At 38.6% G+C, this 17,508-nt stretch overlaps 1 protein-coding gene across 2 annotated transcripts in view; it reads left to right on the top strand.

The window, feature by feature from the left end:
• F13A1 (coagulation factor XIII A chain) overlaps positions 1-17,508 on the top strand; it is a 164,704-nt gene that overhangs the window by 58,791 nt on the left and 88,405 nt on the right. For both annotated transcript variants that reach the window (XM_024248827.3, XM_063725327.1), the window contains exons 6-7: positions 5,315-5,433; positions 7,844-7,951. In XM_024248827.3, coding sequence (XP_024104595.3) covers positions 5,315-5,433; positions 7,844-7,951 — 227 coding nt within the window. The remainder of the gene's footprint in view (positions 1-5,314; positions 5,434-7,843; positions 7,952-17,508) is intronic.

The following is a 17,508-nucleotide window of genomic DNA, read 5'->3' as shown; positions in this document are numbered from 1 at the left end:
CCACACAAGCTTCATACACATCTACCTTCTACCAGTCCAAATTGTTGGGTTTCTAGAATAGTGAGTTGTTTGTTAGTTTGTTTTTCCTGTTAGTCGAGTCTTCCATTTTACCAGGGGAAGAACTAGCTTCCCCTGAAACTTAGTGAAACCCCACCCCTCTGAAGCTAACCAAAAATTTAAAAACAAACAAAAACACTATCAAAAAGCCAACAGCAAAAATCTCCAAGGGCAAATGATTACATTTTTCTGTTTTTGTCAGCCTTCCCAACATAGGGAGTTTTTTCTGGAGTTTCCATCGTGATACAATTTTTTTTAACCTTGCTTTGGACAACTATATTTTAAAGTGACAGATCTGAATAAAAACGGGAAATAAAGCACTGCTTTCCACCCTCAATCTTCTTTTTAAAATCATAAATAAATTTAAAATTAAAATCGAGCCTTCCCATTTGACTTCCTTGCCATATTGTGGATTCATGATAATGTCTGCCTGTTTGAGGTGAGATTTAATTCAAGTGTTGGAAGGGAAAGGGTGGCTTAATCTGGAGCTCCAGAACTCCTCTCTATCATGCTTTGCCACTTAAATTTATCACTTCCCATCAGTACTAATGCAAAGCCCAAAGGTAAATCCTTCATTTTCTTGGACTTCTTCCTTACTCTCTAAGCTCCAGACATCTTCCCCATCTCTCATTCTTTCAGTAGACATTGATTGATTTCCTACCGTGTTCCAAGGCACAGTGTTGGGGTCTGGGGACACAGTCATCTGATCCTTTGGACCCAAGAGGCATGGACTACTTAGAAGGCAGCTTATTCAAATCCTAGCTTCACAACTCACTAGCTGCATGAGCTTGGAAAAGTTATGTTTCTCTCTGCCTCAGTTTCCTTATCAGTGAAAGGGGGCTACTTTCCTCACAAGGATGTTATGAGTGTTGATGAGTTCATGTGTCTTGTTATAAAGCACTTAGAAAGTTCCTGGCCATAAATAAGCAGTATAACAATGCTTATTTACATGCTACTACTTAAAAAAAATTAAGAAGTAAATACTTAAACACATACTTATTCAATAAATCATTAAACGGCAATGTCCATACAGTGAGATAAATGTTACCCCAGCCTCCACAGGGCACTAAGGGAACAAGGTTTAATTCAATCTGTGCTGGAAAGGAAAGGGTTCAGGGAGACTTTAAAGAAGGAGAAAAAAGTTGTGTTTAAGGACTTTGATAATAAAAAAGAGCACAACCCTATATTGCTCTTAAAGAAAAACTAATGCATAAAAGTTGGACTTGTTAATCTCTTTTTAAATGGGTAGCTTCACTTAAATGGAAACACATTTTAGAAAATAACTTTATCTGATGGAAAAGTCTCATTATAGAAATAAAAAATAATAAAAGCATAAAAAGAGCTCAAAGATCTACAAATTAGAGACACTAACAACATTTTGTTGTAATGTCATCTATTTAAAGTATTTTCAGTGCTTTTCATTTTTAATTGGCAATTGAATATATTGTTCTTTTCAAATAAACACACATGTACATATACATGGCTAAAAGTAAACTTTCCTTTTCACCAATCTTCCAATCCTAGAAAATCCCCAGAGAAAACCAACTCTAACTGTGTATATCATTACAGATACTTTGCTATCATTTTATATATTGATTGCATATATATACCTAGAGAATTTAGGTTTTTTTAAACCACAAATGAGATTGTGTCATCCTGTTGCTATGTACCTCATTTTCTCACTCAGTATATCTTGGAGCGTTTTCTATATCAGTACATGCATCTTCTTTTTAATGGCTGCTTGGTATGGTCATACCATATTGTTTTGGTCTTTTGTTTACAACTATTTGGACTGTTTCCCATTTTCACTATAGCATGTTATGCCATTTTGAAGGTTGCACATACATTTTGTACAAACGTTACTGTAGAATAGACATCTAGAAATAGCATTGGGCAAAGTGAATTCACATTTTAAATTTGCATAGATATTGCCTAATTACCCTTTTAAAAGGCTGCAGTATTTTACACTACAGCCATAGTAGATGAGAGTATCCATCTCTTCGTACCCTCATTGGCACTGGTGGTTAACCATTTGTTTTAATATTTGCCGATATGGTAGGAGAATTATGGTATTTCATTGGTATTTCATGGTTAATTTGGTTTTTATGTCTCTGATTATTAGTGGAGTTGAGCATTTTTTCATATATTTATTGAATGTTATGTTTCTCTACCTGCTTATATCTGGAACATGTCAGGTGAAATAAAGATTGTCAGGGAGAGACACACATGTGCCTCTTAAATCTATTGATACAGTTTTTATACAGTAGGATAAAGAGATCTTACTGACATTTTTTTTCTTACATGGATAACCAGCTGTCAAAACACCACGTATAGATCAGATCTATTTTTACCTATTGATTTTAAGGGCCATCTTTATTATTTACTAAGATTTAATACACATCTAGCTCCTTCCATATATTTGTCCATTGCTGTGCTAATGTCAGTTTTAAGTGTAGCTTTGTTTCAGTTAGCTATAATCACACTAATGCTACATTAAAAAGAACCAGAAAATCTTAGTGGCATACAACAATAAGCACTTATTCATGGATCTGGGGCTTGGCTGGGATTGGGCTCATCCAGACTGGGCTTGACTGGCCAGCTCTGCTTCAGGTGGGAACAGCTGGAGAGGATCCGTCTCTCCCTGAGAGCTCCGGAGACCCTCTGCTCTGGTGCCTCTCATCCTTCTTTGACCAGTGGGCTTGCTGGGTCATATTTTCCTCAGGGTAATAGCTGATTTGTATGATCACATGCTCAGCTGTGCAGTCATATTTTAGACCCCTACTTGCTTCTGCTAACATTGCTTCTGCTAACACCCTATTAGCCAAAATAAGCCTAAAGTTAAGAGAGGGTATTCCACATTTAGAGGGAAGAACTGCTAGTTACATGGCAAAGGGCGTAGATGCAGGAAACTATAAATTGGGGTCCAAAGTTTAATTTACCTTTGGGCAAGTCCTTCAATTTTTCTTCTTTTTCAACATATTAGTTTTTGGCTCTTTTCTCTCTCTCTCTCTTTTTTTTCAGATGCAGTCTAGCTCTGTTGCCCAGCCTGGAGTGCAGTAGTGCTATCTTGGCCTCCTGGGCTCAAGTGATTCTCCTGCCTCAGCCTCCCGAGTAGCTAGGATTACAGGCACACACCACCATGCCTGGCTTATATTTTTATTTTTAGTAGAGATGGGGTTTCACCGTATTGGCCAGGCTGGTCTCAAATTTCTGACCTCAAGTGATCCACCTGCCTCAGCCTCCCAAAGTGCTGGGATTGCAGGCATGAGCCACCACGCCCTGCCTGGCTGTTTTCTTTCACATTGTTTTTTCCAGATAAGCTTTTGAATGAGCATGCAAAGTTCCAAAACTTCTGAGTAGAAGTTTGGTTGGATTCACATTGGTCATATAGACTAATTTGGGTAGAATTTATATCTTTACATTACTGAATGTTCACATCCAATTGGAAACATTTTGTATGTGTTCATTTTGTATTTCAGTTTTATATCTTTTGACAAAGTTAATTTTTCTTATAAATATTTTCAGACAAACTCAAAATCAGAAAGAATAGCACAATGAGTATCTACTTATATGTCTCTCAGAGTTAATGGTTATCAAGATTTTGCCACATTTGCTTTATCTATCCCTTTTTCCCTTATTTTTTGCCTTAGCATTTTCAAGTAAATTCTAGTAATCATATTATTTTACCTGTACATATTTTAGCATGTAGCTTTTTAAAAATAGACATATATACAGTATACATAGATACATATGTATATATGTGTGTATGTATGTGTTTATGTGTGCTTGTGTATAATTATTGCAGCTAATACAAATCAACAAGAGCTCCTTGGTATTATCTAATGAACCATCTTTTCCCTATGTCTAAAAACCTAATTTTCCCAATGTCTAAAAATTTTCTTTTTAGTTAGTTTATTTGGATTAAGGTCTGTAGAATAAATTTGGTTGGTATGTCACTTAAATCTTTTCCTCTAGAGTAATCCTCTTCATCTGTTTCTTCATGCCACAAACTTATGGCTGAAACTGAGTCATTTTTTATGTAGAACTTTCCGTATTCTGAATTTTGCTGATTCCATCCCCTGGTGTCATGAAATATTTTTCTCTAACCACTGTGGGATTTTTTTTTTTAACCACTGTGGCATTTTCCGTTAAGCAACTGGTTAGATCTAGAGACTCTATCAGATTCAGATTCAAGTGGTATTTTTTTTTTTTTGGAGGAAGGGGAAAAAATACTTCATAAGTCATGCCATTACTTCCTAGGACATTCATCCTAGCAGGAGATACGTATATTTAGGTTTATCAATAGTATCCGGTTCACATTTTATCAGTCTCATCCACCCGTTATGAAGTTCCCTTCTTAATGAATTATTTCTGCCTCAATTCATTATTTCATTAGGGATTGCATGATCGTGGCATTCTAATTCTACCATTCCTTTTGCATTTATTATAATCAATTATTTCGTTACCTTGAGGTAGAATTCATGTAAAAACGTTTAGATGCCTGTCCCAAACACACACATTTTCCTGAGTGCGATTTACACTTGTAGGGTCCTGTCTGTGTTAAAGATGCTTTGCTGCTCTCCCACCAGGCCTGGGAATAAGTACCAGACTGATGATAGACGGGGAGGATGACCCTCCTGAAATTCTAGCCACAGGGAAGAAAAGTCCTTGCAATGAAAGACACTGGCCAGGGAAGCTGGTTGGACACACACACATACTTGCACATCCACAAGTATCTTTCATTAAAAGGAGATGACCTACTGCTTCCCTCCTGCCAGTGATGGGCCACAAAACAGACATGACATGACAAATTAGGCTGTTGCCTTCTCATGTGTCCCAGATTTGTTTTAAAAATCATTTTCAATTCATCTAGTTTTCTATTAATGTTAAAAGGTTGGAAATTATATTTTAATTTGTGTTAGAGATTTACATCAGCATTATAGAATTCTGAAACTACTGATGCACCAGAATCATAAAATGTTTAATGAGACATATCAATTTAATTCTGCTGCTTGGAACTTAAAGAGCCAGAGTTTGTCAGCGTTTTGCTAACAAATGTCATCATTTACAGACTGAATTTGGTGCTGATTATGTTCACTATTACTAAAAATATTGGGAAATGAGCTATGCTTAGTGAAACAAAGGGCATTTTAAAAAAATTTGGCTGATTAAATGTAGTTTAGAAACAAAATAAACTTTCAAGTGTTTGGAAACAGTCTGGTTTGGTAATAGTCACTATGTTTAAACCCTGATGCAGATGATGCTGTGTATCTGGACAATGAGAAAGAAAGAGAAGAGTATGTCCTGAATGACATCGGGGTAATTTTTTATGGAGAGGTCAATGACATCAAGACCAGAAGCTGGAGCTATGGTCAGGTGAGCCACTTAAAATTTGTTATTGTCAAGGACATTTTTACTTCATATTTTTTGTCACATGTATCCCTGCAGGGTCCCATATATTGATATCAGACAAGCACAATTTCCTGCTTTTTAGAATCTGAGACTCCAAGGCAGAGAGCATAGGAGTAGGGACTCATAAAGACAACTACATAATTTATCAGCTGAAACCACATATCTCTGGGTATTACAGTGTTACAGAAATGAGAGATTCCATGAATAATGTGGATCTATTGAGAAATGCTTTGGCCACTTAGAACAGTGAAATCTCATTAGTTCAACCTGGCTTATAAAGAAAGGTATTTTGAAAGCGATGCAAAGAATACTGCAAGGGTTGTGCCCAATTCAAAGAAATAGCGTCTTTTTTTTTTTTTTTTTTGTAAGTGTTAGCCTAAGGGTACTGCTAATTAGAAAAGAGTGTTATCATTTCGTCAAAGGAAGGACCACTGAGCTTTTACATAGAAAGATTTTATCAGCTGCAAACTCAAGTTATTGTCTAGACACGAAGTAGCAAATGGCATTTCTTTAAGATGTTCAGTCATTCAAACTACTGCAGTTTGGTATCTTTAACAATGGAGCAAATGAATGATATTTTACCAATTTTCCATAAATGAATGCAAGTCCTGTGATTTCAAAATGATTTTTAATTAGCAACATGAGAGGGGGTGAATGTCATTTCTCAGGAGTTTTGGCTGGGATGTCTGGAACTGTGCATCATTGCGCTGGGCATCCAGCAGGGAGTTTTCACGGAATCTGGTGGTCACAGGGTACTTTCTTGGCTCCGGATGCCTTGCTTTGACTTCCATATGGGATCTCCCTGTGTTCCTCACCCACTGCTCCAGTACCCGTGTCATCCTGCCTACCTGGCTTTGTGAACAGCTTCCCTGGCTCCGGAGAATTACATGCCCAGTGCTCAGGCTTGCCCGCCTGCATTTCTGATGTCCTGCCAAGCTACGAGCTACGTTGGCACCCCCTGTTTTTGGATTCCTGCCTGACTCCCTGGTTTCAAGCCATCCCCTCCTCAGTGACATGCAACCTTTAACTATACTGCCTACTGCCTGATGCCCTTGTCTTGGGTCCCCAAGTTCTAGCCTTTAGCCTGGTGATTCTATTTATGGCCCAAATATGACAATCTATAGATAGCTAACAAGGGGAAAAGTCATCAAGATGGGCAGCAAGGAGGTCTGGAAAGGTCTCCCAAGCCCAGTCAGGGCACTCCTCGCCAGCATGCCTTTGGGTAGGCACCCTGGAGCACAGTCACTTGACTATATCTTCTGTCACTCAAAGAGGCTATTGGTGTGTGTCCTTTGGCCAGAATAACCAGCCAAGCATGTTTACAGTGATGCAGGGAATCAATCAGTTCTATGACTATTTCCTTAACTCTCTAGTTAGTTGCTATCCTGCCCAGCAAATACAGCTGAGAGAAGCTGCTTAATAAGAATCAAAATACTGAGCTATTTGCATACCTGAAGAACTAGTGCAATTACCCATTACTGCATCCATCCCATCAGTTTGGGATATACCCAGAGTGGGTATTCTAACTGGACTGAATAAAGAATTGTGTGGTAATTAGCCATTATGATTGTAGTTTCTGTCACAAGCACTTGAGTGGATAGCACGCAAGGTTTCTCTATTCAGGAAAATCTCTTACTACAGTGAGGTACAGTATAGGTAAAATCTTCCTGTCTTGCTATTTGATCTTTATTCCTTTTTAAGAAAATTCTGGTATTGCCTGTGTCTAGCAGTTCTTTCTAAGGAGACTGAACTGGTACCAGACTCCTCCCTTGATAGTGTAATCTACTTTCTGCAGCCTTCTGCCCTCTCCTTGATCCTGGGGTCCACCTTGTCTCAGAAGAGGGGAAACTTTAGAGGGACAGTCACTATATGAGGTCTCCTACTATTTTGGGTGCAAACTAAGTAGTGTGAAGCGCCTTCCTGTGGTACACCTGAGAGCTCCTTATTTTCGAAATGCACAAGCATTCACATTACTTTCGAGGTCCTAAGACTCTGGCCTGACTTTGGTAAATCATTCATTCCTTCTTCTTGGGTACAGGAGCCAATATGTTGAAAAGACCTTCTAAATTAACTTGAATCATTTTCTGAAGAACTTCAAGTCAGCTCATGATCCCTGAGTATATCAACTCTCTAGTATTTCTGTTTATGTTTCTGGCTTGCTTTTATATTCTTATTCACTTTAATGAAAAACAAAAGAAGATGTCTCTTTCCTTCTACTTTAATATTTCATATTAAAGATTATGGGAGATCACTATACAGGAAACACACATTTCTAAACATTAGGTTGTGGTTTCATGTTATTTTTCATCAGAGAATATTTTGCTTGCAGAGTGAACACTAAGTAGTTTCTCTTTGTTTTTCTTTCTCCAAATAGTTTGAAGATGGCATCCTGGACACTTGCCTGTATGTGATGGACAGAGCACAAATGGACCTATCTGGAAGAGGGAATCCCATCAAAGTCAGCCGTGTGGGGTCTGCAATGGTAAGCAGCAATTACTGATACCTAAAATCTATTACACCCATCATTTGCCTCAGTATATATGCCAGTTCATTAACAGCTGCTGAAATGATGACTTATACTTAATAAACTTTCATTTGTAAGATTCTAGCTCCTGACACCCAGTTATAGCTCCTGGAATTTTCTGAGCTTATCATGTGCTATAAAACAAAATTATCGTCTCAATACTGTATGTTTCTTTGGCTTCAGACAAACAATGATAGATGCAATGATACTATAGACCAGTTATTCTTAAGAACCCCTTGCCTAGAGACTGAGGAGTGATCATGACAAAAATGTCAATGACTATAATCAAACAGTTGATCAACCAAACGTCAAGGTGCACAGAAGATGTGCAAGGCACAGCTTTTCTCCATCTTCACACTGATAGTAAGAGTGAAGAAATGAATGGCTACATCTCATCATAACTCCTGTCACAAGGATGTGTCACTGTAGGGCTTTCTCACTTATGAAGTGGGTATTGATTCTTTGCAGGATCCTGTGTGGTAAGTAAGGCAGGCATTACTCATGCACTTTTACAAGTTAGGACGCAGGGTAAGGACAGCTTTCAGTGACAAAGCCGCAGCTAGAACACTGGTCTGCTGACTTCAAATCTAGACGTTTTCTATCTTCCATGCTGCTCTCTGCAGGATATCCTAAAACAACTTTGAGAACGCAGAGATCCTGCAGTGGAACAACTTTCTGAAAAAGGAGATAGAAATCCCATGAGTGGGAAGGGTGGGGCCAGGCATGGGATGTGGATTAAATAGGATATCCAGGACCCATGCAGTCCTGGATTATATCAACATACCCAACATGGAGAGCCAGATGTTGGTACAGAGAAGTATATCCAATCTGGCTGAAGAGTAGATTATTTCTGAAGAAATGTTAAGTTGGGTGGTATTTCAAACAATCAAAGACTGAGAAAAAGAAATACTTATATTACCAATTTCCTTAAGTTTTCTAAGAAATTCTCTTTTTGAAAGAATGTTATGTTTGAGTTTGGTTTGTATATTCTTTTGAGCTAAATGAAATCAATATTGTTAATATAAAAATATTAGACTGAGAATGATATGAAATATAATTTCTGGTTAGCTTTTAAGAATGGTTGCTTTTATTTTATTAATAACTAAGCTACATGTAAATTTAAGAAACAGCGGAGCATAAAAAGTGAAAGTAGAAACCTACATGTAAAGGCAGTTTTGTTTCCTGTGCATTTACATTCCATAATGGGAAGCCAGTGAATTCCAAAGATTTGGGGGAATGTTGAATTTGGGAAATGTTTACAAAAGTGTCATGACCATTTATAACAAACATATATTAGACCTGCATCTGATCACTATTTTTACTGTTTTGCCCTCAAGATTTCTCTTTTTCTTCTTTGAAGTTACCATAACAATTTTGCAGTGAGAAAGGAAGCAACAGCTAGCAGTGGTTAAATTTAAATTAATTCCTTCTTAAGCATTCTAAAATGGCACACTCATCAGCATAAGCTTACTCACACACTGTGTGTACTTTTACGCACCCAGAAGTCAGAAATCACTGCCTAACAGAAGCCAGTGCAAAAGAGAAGCAGGCAGGAAGCAGTTAACCTAATGTGTCTGTGGTGGGAGCTGGCTAAGCGGAAGCTGTTAATTATTGAATAAGCACACATACTCCTAATGCAAATTGCCTTGAGATTTTATTAATCATATAAAGCCTATGAAGTTCTAAGTTTGAAAATTTATATCCCAATTAAAAGATTTAAAACTGGACAGAGAAAATCCATTTGGAAAATGGTTTGGTTTTATTTTTGGAGGGGGAGAATTTGGGTGTTAAGGGGTAGAGGCCCTGACCTGAGACATTTTGAGCAACATTTCCATTTCCATCACGCCCTTGTTTACATATACAAAATGTTCAATGGGTTTCAAAAACACTTTCACCTCTATTAGCTCCTTTAAACCTTAGAATACATCTGTGAATCTTTCCAAAATCTGTTCAGTTTTAATAATTTTAAAAGCTAAAATACTGAGCCTCCAAAAATCAATTTAAAAAGTGACACAAGAAAAATCAAGTATTCTTTGGTCATTCAGGCAGATACTCTCCTGTTCACAAATCCTGGAAATCTATCATGAAACTTCTGAATGCAGTTAAACAAAGAACAAAGACAAAAAAATCTTTAAATTTCTCAATGAATGATTTGACTTTATTAGTATGAAAAGATGTGCTTAGAGAGCCCACCAGAAAATGTTTTGAAGTTGTGGACTCCTAGCCAGAACCCTGTTGCAGGGTGACAGAGCTGTGTGTGTTTTCTCAGGGGCTGGGCCCAGGCCTCAGGTAAAACAGAGGCTGGTGCAGAGTTGTTCTGAATTCCTCTCAAACACCTCCCAGCCTGGTCATAGAGGCTAGAAATCCCATTCGCAGGTTGCAAATGCCAGAGCAGCAGTATAGGTGGCATGTGGACTCTCCAGAAGAAATAGCACATAGACCTCAGTTCACCCCCAGGTGAGAGTGAAGGAAGGCAGAACTTTCCTGAGGGCACTTGCTGCCAGGAAACAGTGAGGATGAGCAGACCAGTCTTTGCTGGGTATCTGGAGAGAGTGGAGCTGGGTGGGGACAAGATGCAGAGCACATGACTGGGGCCCCAAAGACGAATTTGCTTACTGTGGTCAAGGACAAGTCCAGCACTGAAGGTTGGCAAGGAGTTTTCAGGAAACAGGTGGGTGCATGTTGAGAAAAGCACCGATAACCCAAATTGTGCAAACTTTCAATGATAATAAGAATCTGAATTTGGGCCAGGAACGGGGGCTCACGCGTGTAATCCCAGCACTTTGGGAGGCCGAGGCGGGCAGATCACCTGAGGTCAGGAGTTCAAGACCAGCCTGACCAACATGGAGAAACCCTATCTCTACTGAAAATACAAAAAATTAGCCAGGCATGGTGGTGCATGCCTGTAATTCCAGTTACTCAGGAGGCTGAGGCAGGAGGATTGCTCGAACCCGGGAGGCAGAGGTTGTGGTGAGCCGAGATCACACCATTGCACTCAAGAGTAAAACTCCATCTCAAAAGGTGCACAATCCCCAGATAAAAATATTTATTGTTCAGTATATTTATATTTATTGTCTGTGACCTTGGGTAATTGTTTGTTGTAGAGGGCTGTCCTGTGTAGAATGTTTAACAACATCCCTATCTTCTACCCAGGGATGCAAGTTGTCATAACTGTTCCCTTACCAGTTGTGACAACTCAAACTGATTCCACATATTACCAAATGTCCACTGGGGGTAAAAATCACCCTTAGTGAGGACCACAGCACTAAACCCCTCTGTGACTCAGTTTCTCTGCCTGTGGAATGTAAGTAACACTCTCTTCTCACCTGCATAGCGAATCTGTCTTCCTAACCCACTCAAAACCTGCTGGTTTTCATCCTTGACTGAAAAGAAAGTGAAGGCAGCATCATATGGGAAGCGACTCAGCTCATGTCAAGAGTTCAGACCTTGATTCTGGTTGTGCTATTAACTTACTATGTGACCCAGGGTAAATAACTAACCTCTGCTGGCCTCGCATCTTTGTCTTTAAAGTGAATTTTGTTTCTGTACTCAAACCACATTGGCAGCAAGAATATTCTTTTATTCTTCAAAATAGTGTTCTCCTTTCTTCTATTTTTTCCTTTACACATTCAGTAACTTCCCTTGTTCTTATATTGAGTTGCTGTTATTTCACTTTGATGTAAAAGTAGGAAAAGTTATGACAATCTGGACAGCCTGGGGCTATTGGAGTTTCCCAGGAGAAAGCAAGTCCAAAATCCTGTATTCTCATCATCTAGAGATTAGGCCTGAGATGTTATAACCTTACATAAGTTAACTTTTGCTTAGACTCCTTTAAATACTGAGTGGTGCATTTTACCAAGCTATACTGCAGATGATTTAAGAGAGAAAAGAAAAAAAGAAACAATTAGAAAAAATGAAGAAACTTGCCCACAATTATACTTCTTCCTTTAAATTGCATTGCTTGATTGCATTTTTCCTTCCAATGCATTTCTGATGTGACAGTTCCTACCAGGAAAATTGCCAGAGAAAGCTAAGAAGAATGCTTAACTTTGTGCCATCCGAACACTTACTTCACTCACTTGGCATTAATAAAGCATTCTATTGCTAGCCTCAAGTTTCTGTGAGTAAGCCAGACGTGGACTCCGAGCCTCGAGTCAGACTATCAAAGAAGGTGGGCCATGACATATTGTGACAAGGGCAGCATGGTTCTGGGGAAAAGGGAAGGCTGTGCAACCGCCTAGCATTACTGCGAGGTGGTTACCTGTCCATGCCTGTTCCTGCCTCCTGACTGATAGGATCTAGCAGCAACTATGGGCAGAGAATTTCCCCCAAGGAGATGCAGCTGCTTCTGCAAAGACTGCCGCTACTGCAGATAACGGCTCGTTATTCACTGTGACACACCTACATATACCACCTCCATCCATATTTGCTCCAGTAGGTTAAGGCATTACCAGTGGAGGATCTGTGTTGAAACATATGCAGAACCAGCATGTGCAATGGGGAGGGCTCTCCAAGAGTCTTCTGGGTGAGGAAGCAGAAGCCCTTGGAAGTGATGTCACTCACTCAAAGTCACACAGCAAATAAATGGCTGAGCTGAAACCAGATATTGTCCTTACTCTCAGATCACATTACCTTAGAGGGCCACTATCAACACGTTATTGCCAATAACACAATAATTATATCAGATTGAGTTGCTATCTCCTAGAAAAGAACAGAGCCCCAAGGGAATGGAGCCCATATGAGGCAAATTATTGAAAATGGGGAATAAGTGAAGAAAGGTATCAGAGGATTTTAAATAGCCATAGGCACTGGGACCCTGGAGAATGAACTTCCAAAGAAGATCAGGTACCAAATATGATATGATAATGGTGGTGGTGGTGATAGAGGTAGTGATGTTGGTAGTAGTGACGGTGGTGGTGATAGTGATTGTGATAATAATGGTGGTGATGGTAGGAGGTAGTGATGGTGGTAGTGGTGACGGTGGTGGTGATAGTGATTGTGATGGTGATTATGGTGGTGATAGTGATGATGATGATGATGGTAGTGGTGGTGGAGATGGTGACGGTGATGGTGGTGGTGATGGTAGGAGTGATGGTGGTGGTAGTGATGGTGATAGTGGTGGTGATGGTGGTAATGTGGTGGTGGTGGTGATTTATGATGGCGATGATGGTGGTGGTGGTGGTGGTGGTGATGATGGTGGTAAAACACTCAGTATTTACTCATTTATTCAACAAATGTTTATGGCAGTCTACCAGTCTGAACACTGGAGTACAATTGTGAACAAAATTAAGTTTCTGCCTTCACAGAGCTTACAGTCTAACAGAGAATACAGACTAGTAAATAGAAAATTTTACCTCAGCATGGCAAATTCTCTGATGGAAATAAGCATAGGATTGTATGGGAAAGCAAATCTCTCAAATGTAGCTCAAAGGTTTCCCAGGACTAAACATTGGATCAAAAGATAGAAGAATGTCTGAGGTCCCACAGTAATAACTAACCATGCTATTATTTGAAGAAACCCTTTCTCCATGGTGGAAATTATATACAAACAGCTAGTCACCATAAGCACTGAAGAAAAATGTAGTAGGGGGTTATTTGCTCTTCTGGGGGCTTGTTTGTTTTGCAGTTGAGAAAACTAAGGTTGACACAACTGAAGTTTATTCCATAGGATCTCAACATTTACAGTTACTTGATTCCATGGTATTCTGATTCGGTTGCAGTAAGAAAAAAGGTAATATTAATGAGAAAATTAGGAAGGTAGGAGGAGAGAAAAAAATGTCAATATAGTTACATATTTTTAAATTTCAGTGTTTGTACTGCTGCCATCCTGGACTTTCCAGCTTCCCTTGAGATGTACACATTTATTTTTAACCCTGGCCTTTTGCTAATATCGAACCACAATGCCATCATTAATCCCCATTAATACTTTGCTCTGACTATGCCTTTTGGGAACTAACTCATGACTAAACTTTTTTAACCAATCGATGTTCGATGTACTCTTTAGCATTATAAAAAAATCTTGAACTTCAGCTAGTAAATCAAACTGACCACAATTCGGAGTAGGTCCTGGATTTTTCTAGGATGCAGTACAAGATGAATGACTGTAGACCTTTGAGATGAAATGGACTTTAGTGCTTCTGATCCTCATGCATCTGTGATCCTACAGATAAACAGGAAATAAAGTTATTTTCCCTTTGTCCATCTTTTCCTCCCCTTCTTTTTGTCCCAGTATTTAGAAAGATTTTTTTCTTTCCATGCATGAAAAAGACAGTAATGACATAACTACTTTGATATCTTGCCAAGCAACTCCACAGGGGGGGTTTACTATAAAACCATGTTTTGTTAATTTTCTTTCAGTTGTTTACTTGGTCATCTTATGGGAAGCTTCACGTTGAGCAAACCTCTTCATGCAACAAACCTTAATTATAAATATTCAGATTACATTTAAAAGTTCACTTTGATTAGAAATTTCATGCCTGAGTCATTCCAAATGAACTGTAAAGACAGAAATAAATATATAAAGTTTGTATTTATTTCTGAAGTTTATTCCTTGATCATACAGACTAGTCACAATGTACTTTCATAACAGTTTTATTAAGAAAAATTTTAATTACAAAGCAATATCTAACCCATCCTTTGGTTTATAAAGCAGCTTAAACCCCTTTTTTTGGAGTGAACGGTCGTAGATACATCTAAGGACCCAGGTGCTCAATGGGCATTGTCTTTGGCCTTTCTAAATCACCAAGGAACTTTTTCACATTTACCCATATGGATTTTATTTTTTGAAAAAGTTCATCTATCAAAACAAATCATGATTATGTAATAATACCTTGTTACCCCATTCTTGTGTCAGATTTATATAACTGCCAATGGGAACTTCTAATGGTGGTGGTGGTGATGGTAATCATCTCTACCAGATAGTGAGTATGACCACACTGAATATGATTCGGTGTCACTTTATGGGGGTAAAGATACAACTTCCATCTGGTCTTTTATAAAAGTGACAACAGCATACCTGCATTGCTAACCCACAGATGCCTAGAGGTCAAAATTCCCCAGGTGGTGACCACTGCCAGATGTAGGTTCCATCATGGACTTGAGTCTCCATCTAGAGCTTCTGGGTCTCCAACCCTATCAGCTTTTATTTAAAAGTGTTATTGTCTCTTTCTATGATTCATGTCAGGAATGAAATTAGTCAGTTTGGAACAGCAGAAAAAGGCAGAAGCCTCTGGTGTTCCTTGCAACCTTTCCAATTGTAATACATATCAATTAGTAGCAGCTCTCAGGGTGACAACTTCGGGAGAATCCACTGATTTATATTAATGGAGAGTGTTACTGTAGTCCAACAGAGTAAAGTACTAAATTACCAACTCTAAAAAGACTTTTTAGAAAACCATTAAAGTCAAGGTATTTCTAAGAATGAAAGTCGTTTCTATGATTCTAAAATGACCCAGGGAATTCAATGATGAATGGGAGGTACAGACTCAAAGCAATTCTCTAATGTATTCAAAGTAAACAATACCATAAGGTCACCTTATTCACTGGGGATTTTCATTTGTTTGTTGAAGATTTTTTAAAAATTGACAAATATATTGGAAGCCAGTGGGAAAATAGAATTTATCTAGCAGAAAGTATCTTCATAGCCACTTTTGAGAAACTGCATAAATCCATTCCATAAATAACCAAAGTGCAGGTGGAGAGACTGAGGTATCAGGAAGTTAAGTAACTTTATCCAAGGTTGCTGGTAGCACTGGGGGTGGGTCATGAGTTGCCTGGCCCCACTAATTCACACACAATGTTCTATTTCCCCTGGATTTGTCCTCTGTCTGTCCTCTCTCCAGGTCACATGAGCTCCTTGGATACAGATATAATGCCTTTTACATGCCCTGTCTGATTCAATCCTTCTCTTTCAGGTGGGGGTAGTGGGGGGACAATGAACTGCTCAGACATTATCTTTTTTCTCTTATGGTAAAAGCCAGCAGTGTAATGAAGTTTCCATTTGTGCTCAAACAGCTTGGTTTCTCAATTATTAAGCTTACATTTCTTATGCCTCTTCACCCCATATTTTTGGAGAAAAACAGACATTTATTACAAGCCATCTCTTGAATGTGATAATCATGGGCAATCTAAATGTCTGCTTTCCCTGGATTGCTTCCTGGAATGAGGTTTCAATGCTGCAGCTATTTTGTAATCACACAGGCTATTTCTGAAGCACAGGGATGCTTTACAGCACTCCCTCCAAGCTGAGCAGTTGGTGCTGCTCTGGTCTCCTGGGGCCAGCATCCCCAGGATAGATGGATAGCAAAGGAGCAAAGCAAAGCCAGCTCAGCCCTTTAGGATATGCACAGCTTCATGCACCTTGGGTTCCCTTCATACCGTCTTTCTTTCCCCTCTCTCCTCCCGTGAAATCCTTCTCTTTTTCCTCCTCCTGCTCTGCATTTTTCCCTCTCTCATACGTCCATTCCTTTAATTCAGATATTTTTGGAGGCCTGTTCTATGCCAGCTCTACACCATGCAGCAGTGGTATGGCAATGAAAACAGCAGGCCACACTTGGAGACCTTGAAATCTCAGTTTCTCTCTCTCAGTCCACATTTGCTTATTTCTCTCATTATTGTCAATTAGTAAAATATGTTTTGGCCAAATGAGCATCCTCAGTTACTAAGAGAGACAAGGTTAATAATTTCCTGTGGTCATAGTTATCATGAAAAATGAGTCTAATTACCCACCCCTGTCAGAGCTTGGGTCATATATATACCAAAGGACATTCATATATCAGTAGTTATATGCTTCATACTATTCATTACGGTTAGTTACAGGGTTTTTTTGAATTGAAGTAAAATTTACATACAGTAAAAAATCATGGATATTAAATGCACAATTCAATGACTTTTGATTGGAATAATCACCACCCCAATCAAAATATAGACATTTCCACAAGCTTGGAAGTTTCCCTCGTGCTTCTTCCAGTCAATCCCCACCTCATTAGGTAGCTACTATTCTGATTTCTTGCAATGGGTTACATTTGTCTATTCTTAAACTTTACATAAATGGATTCAGATGGTAGAAATAGGGCTGACTTCTCTTACTCCATCAATTGTTGCATGTGTTTTCAATGCTTTCCTTACCATTACTAAGAAGTATTTTATTGCATTGTATATCACAATTTGTCTATCCATTCACCTATTGATGGATGTTTAAGATGTTTCCAATTTGAAGCTATTATGAATACAGTTACTATAAACATTCTTGTACAAGTGTTTTTGTGTATGTGTTTTCATATATCTGGAGTAAATAGCTAAAGAGAGCATGCCTAGATCAGAAAGTGTGTATATATTTAACTTTATAAGAATTGGCTAGTTTTCCAAAGCAGCTCTACTGTTTTACATTCCTGCCAGCAATGTATGTGAGTTCCAGTTTCTCCACAGCTTCACCTATTCTTGATGTCTTGAACATTTTTAATTTTAACCAATCAAATGGGTATATAGTGGCATTTCATTGTAGTTTTAATTTTCAT

This window comes from Pongo abelii, chromosome 5 (assembly GCF_028885655.2).
Source record: "Pongo abelii isolate AG06213 chromosome 5, NHGRI_mPonAbe1-v2.0_pri, whole genome shotgun sequence".
Classification (NCBI taxonomy): domain Eukaryota; kingdom Metazoa; phylum Chordata; class Mammalia; order Primates; family Hominidae; genus Pongo; species Pongo abelii.
Note: the sequence above shows the minus strand (reverse complement) of the source record. Positions and strands in the feature narration are given on the sequence as shown.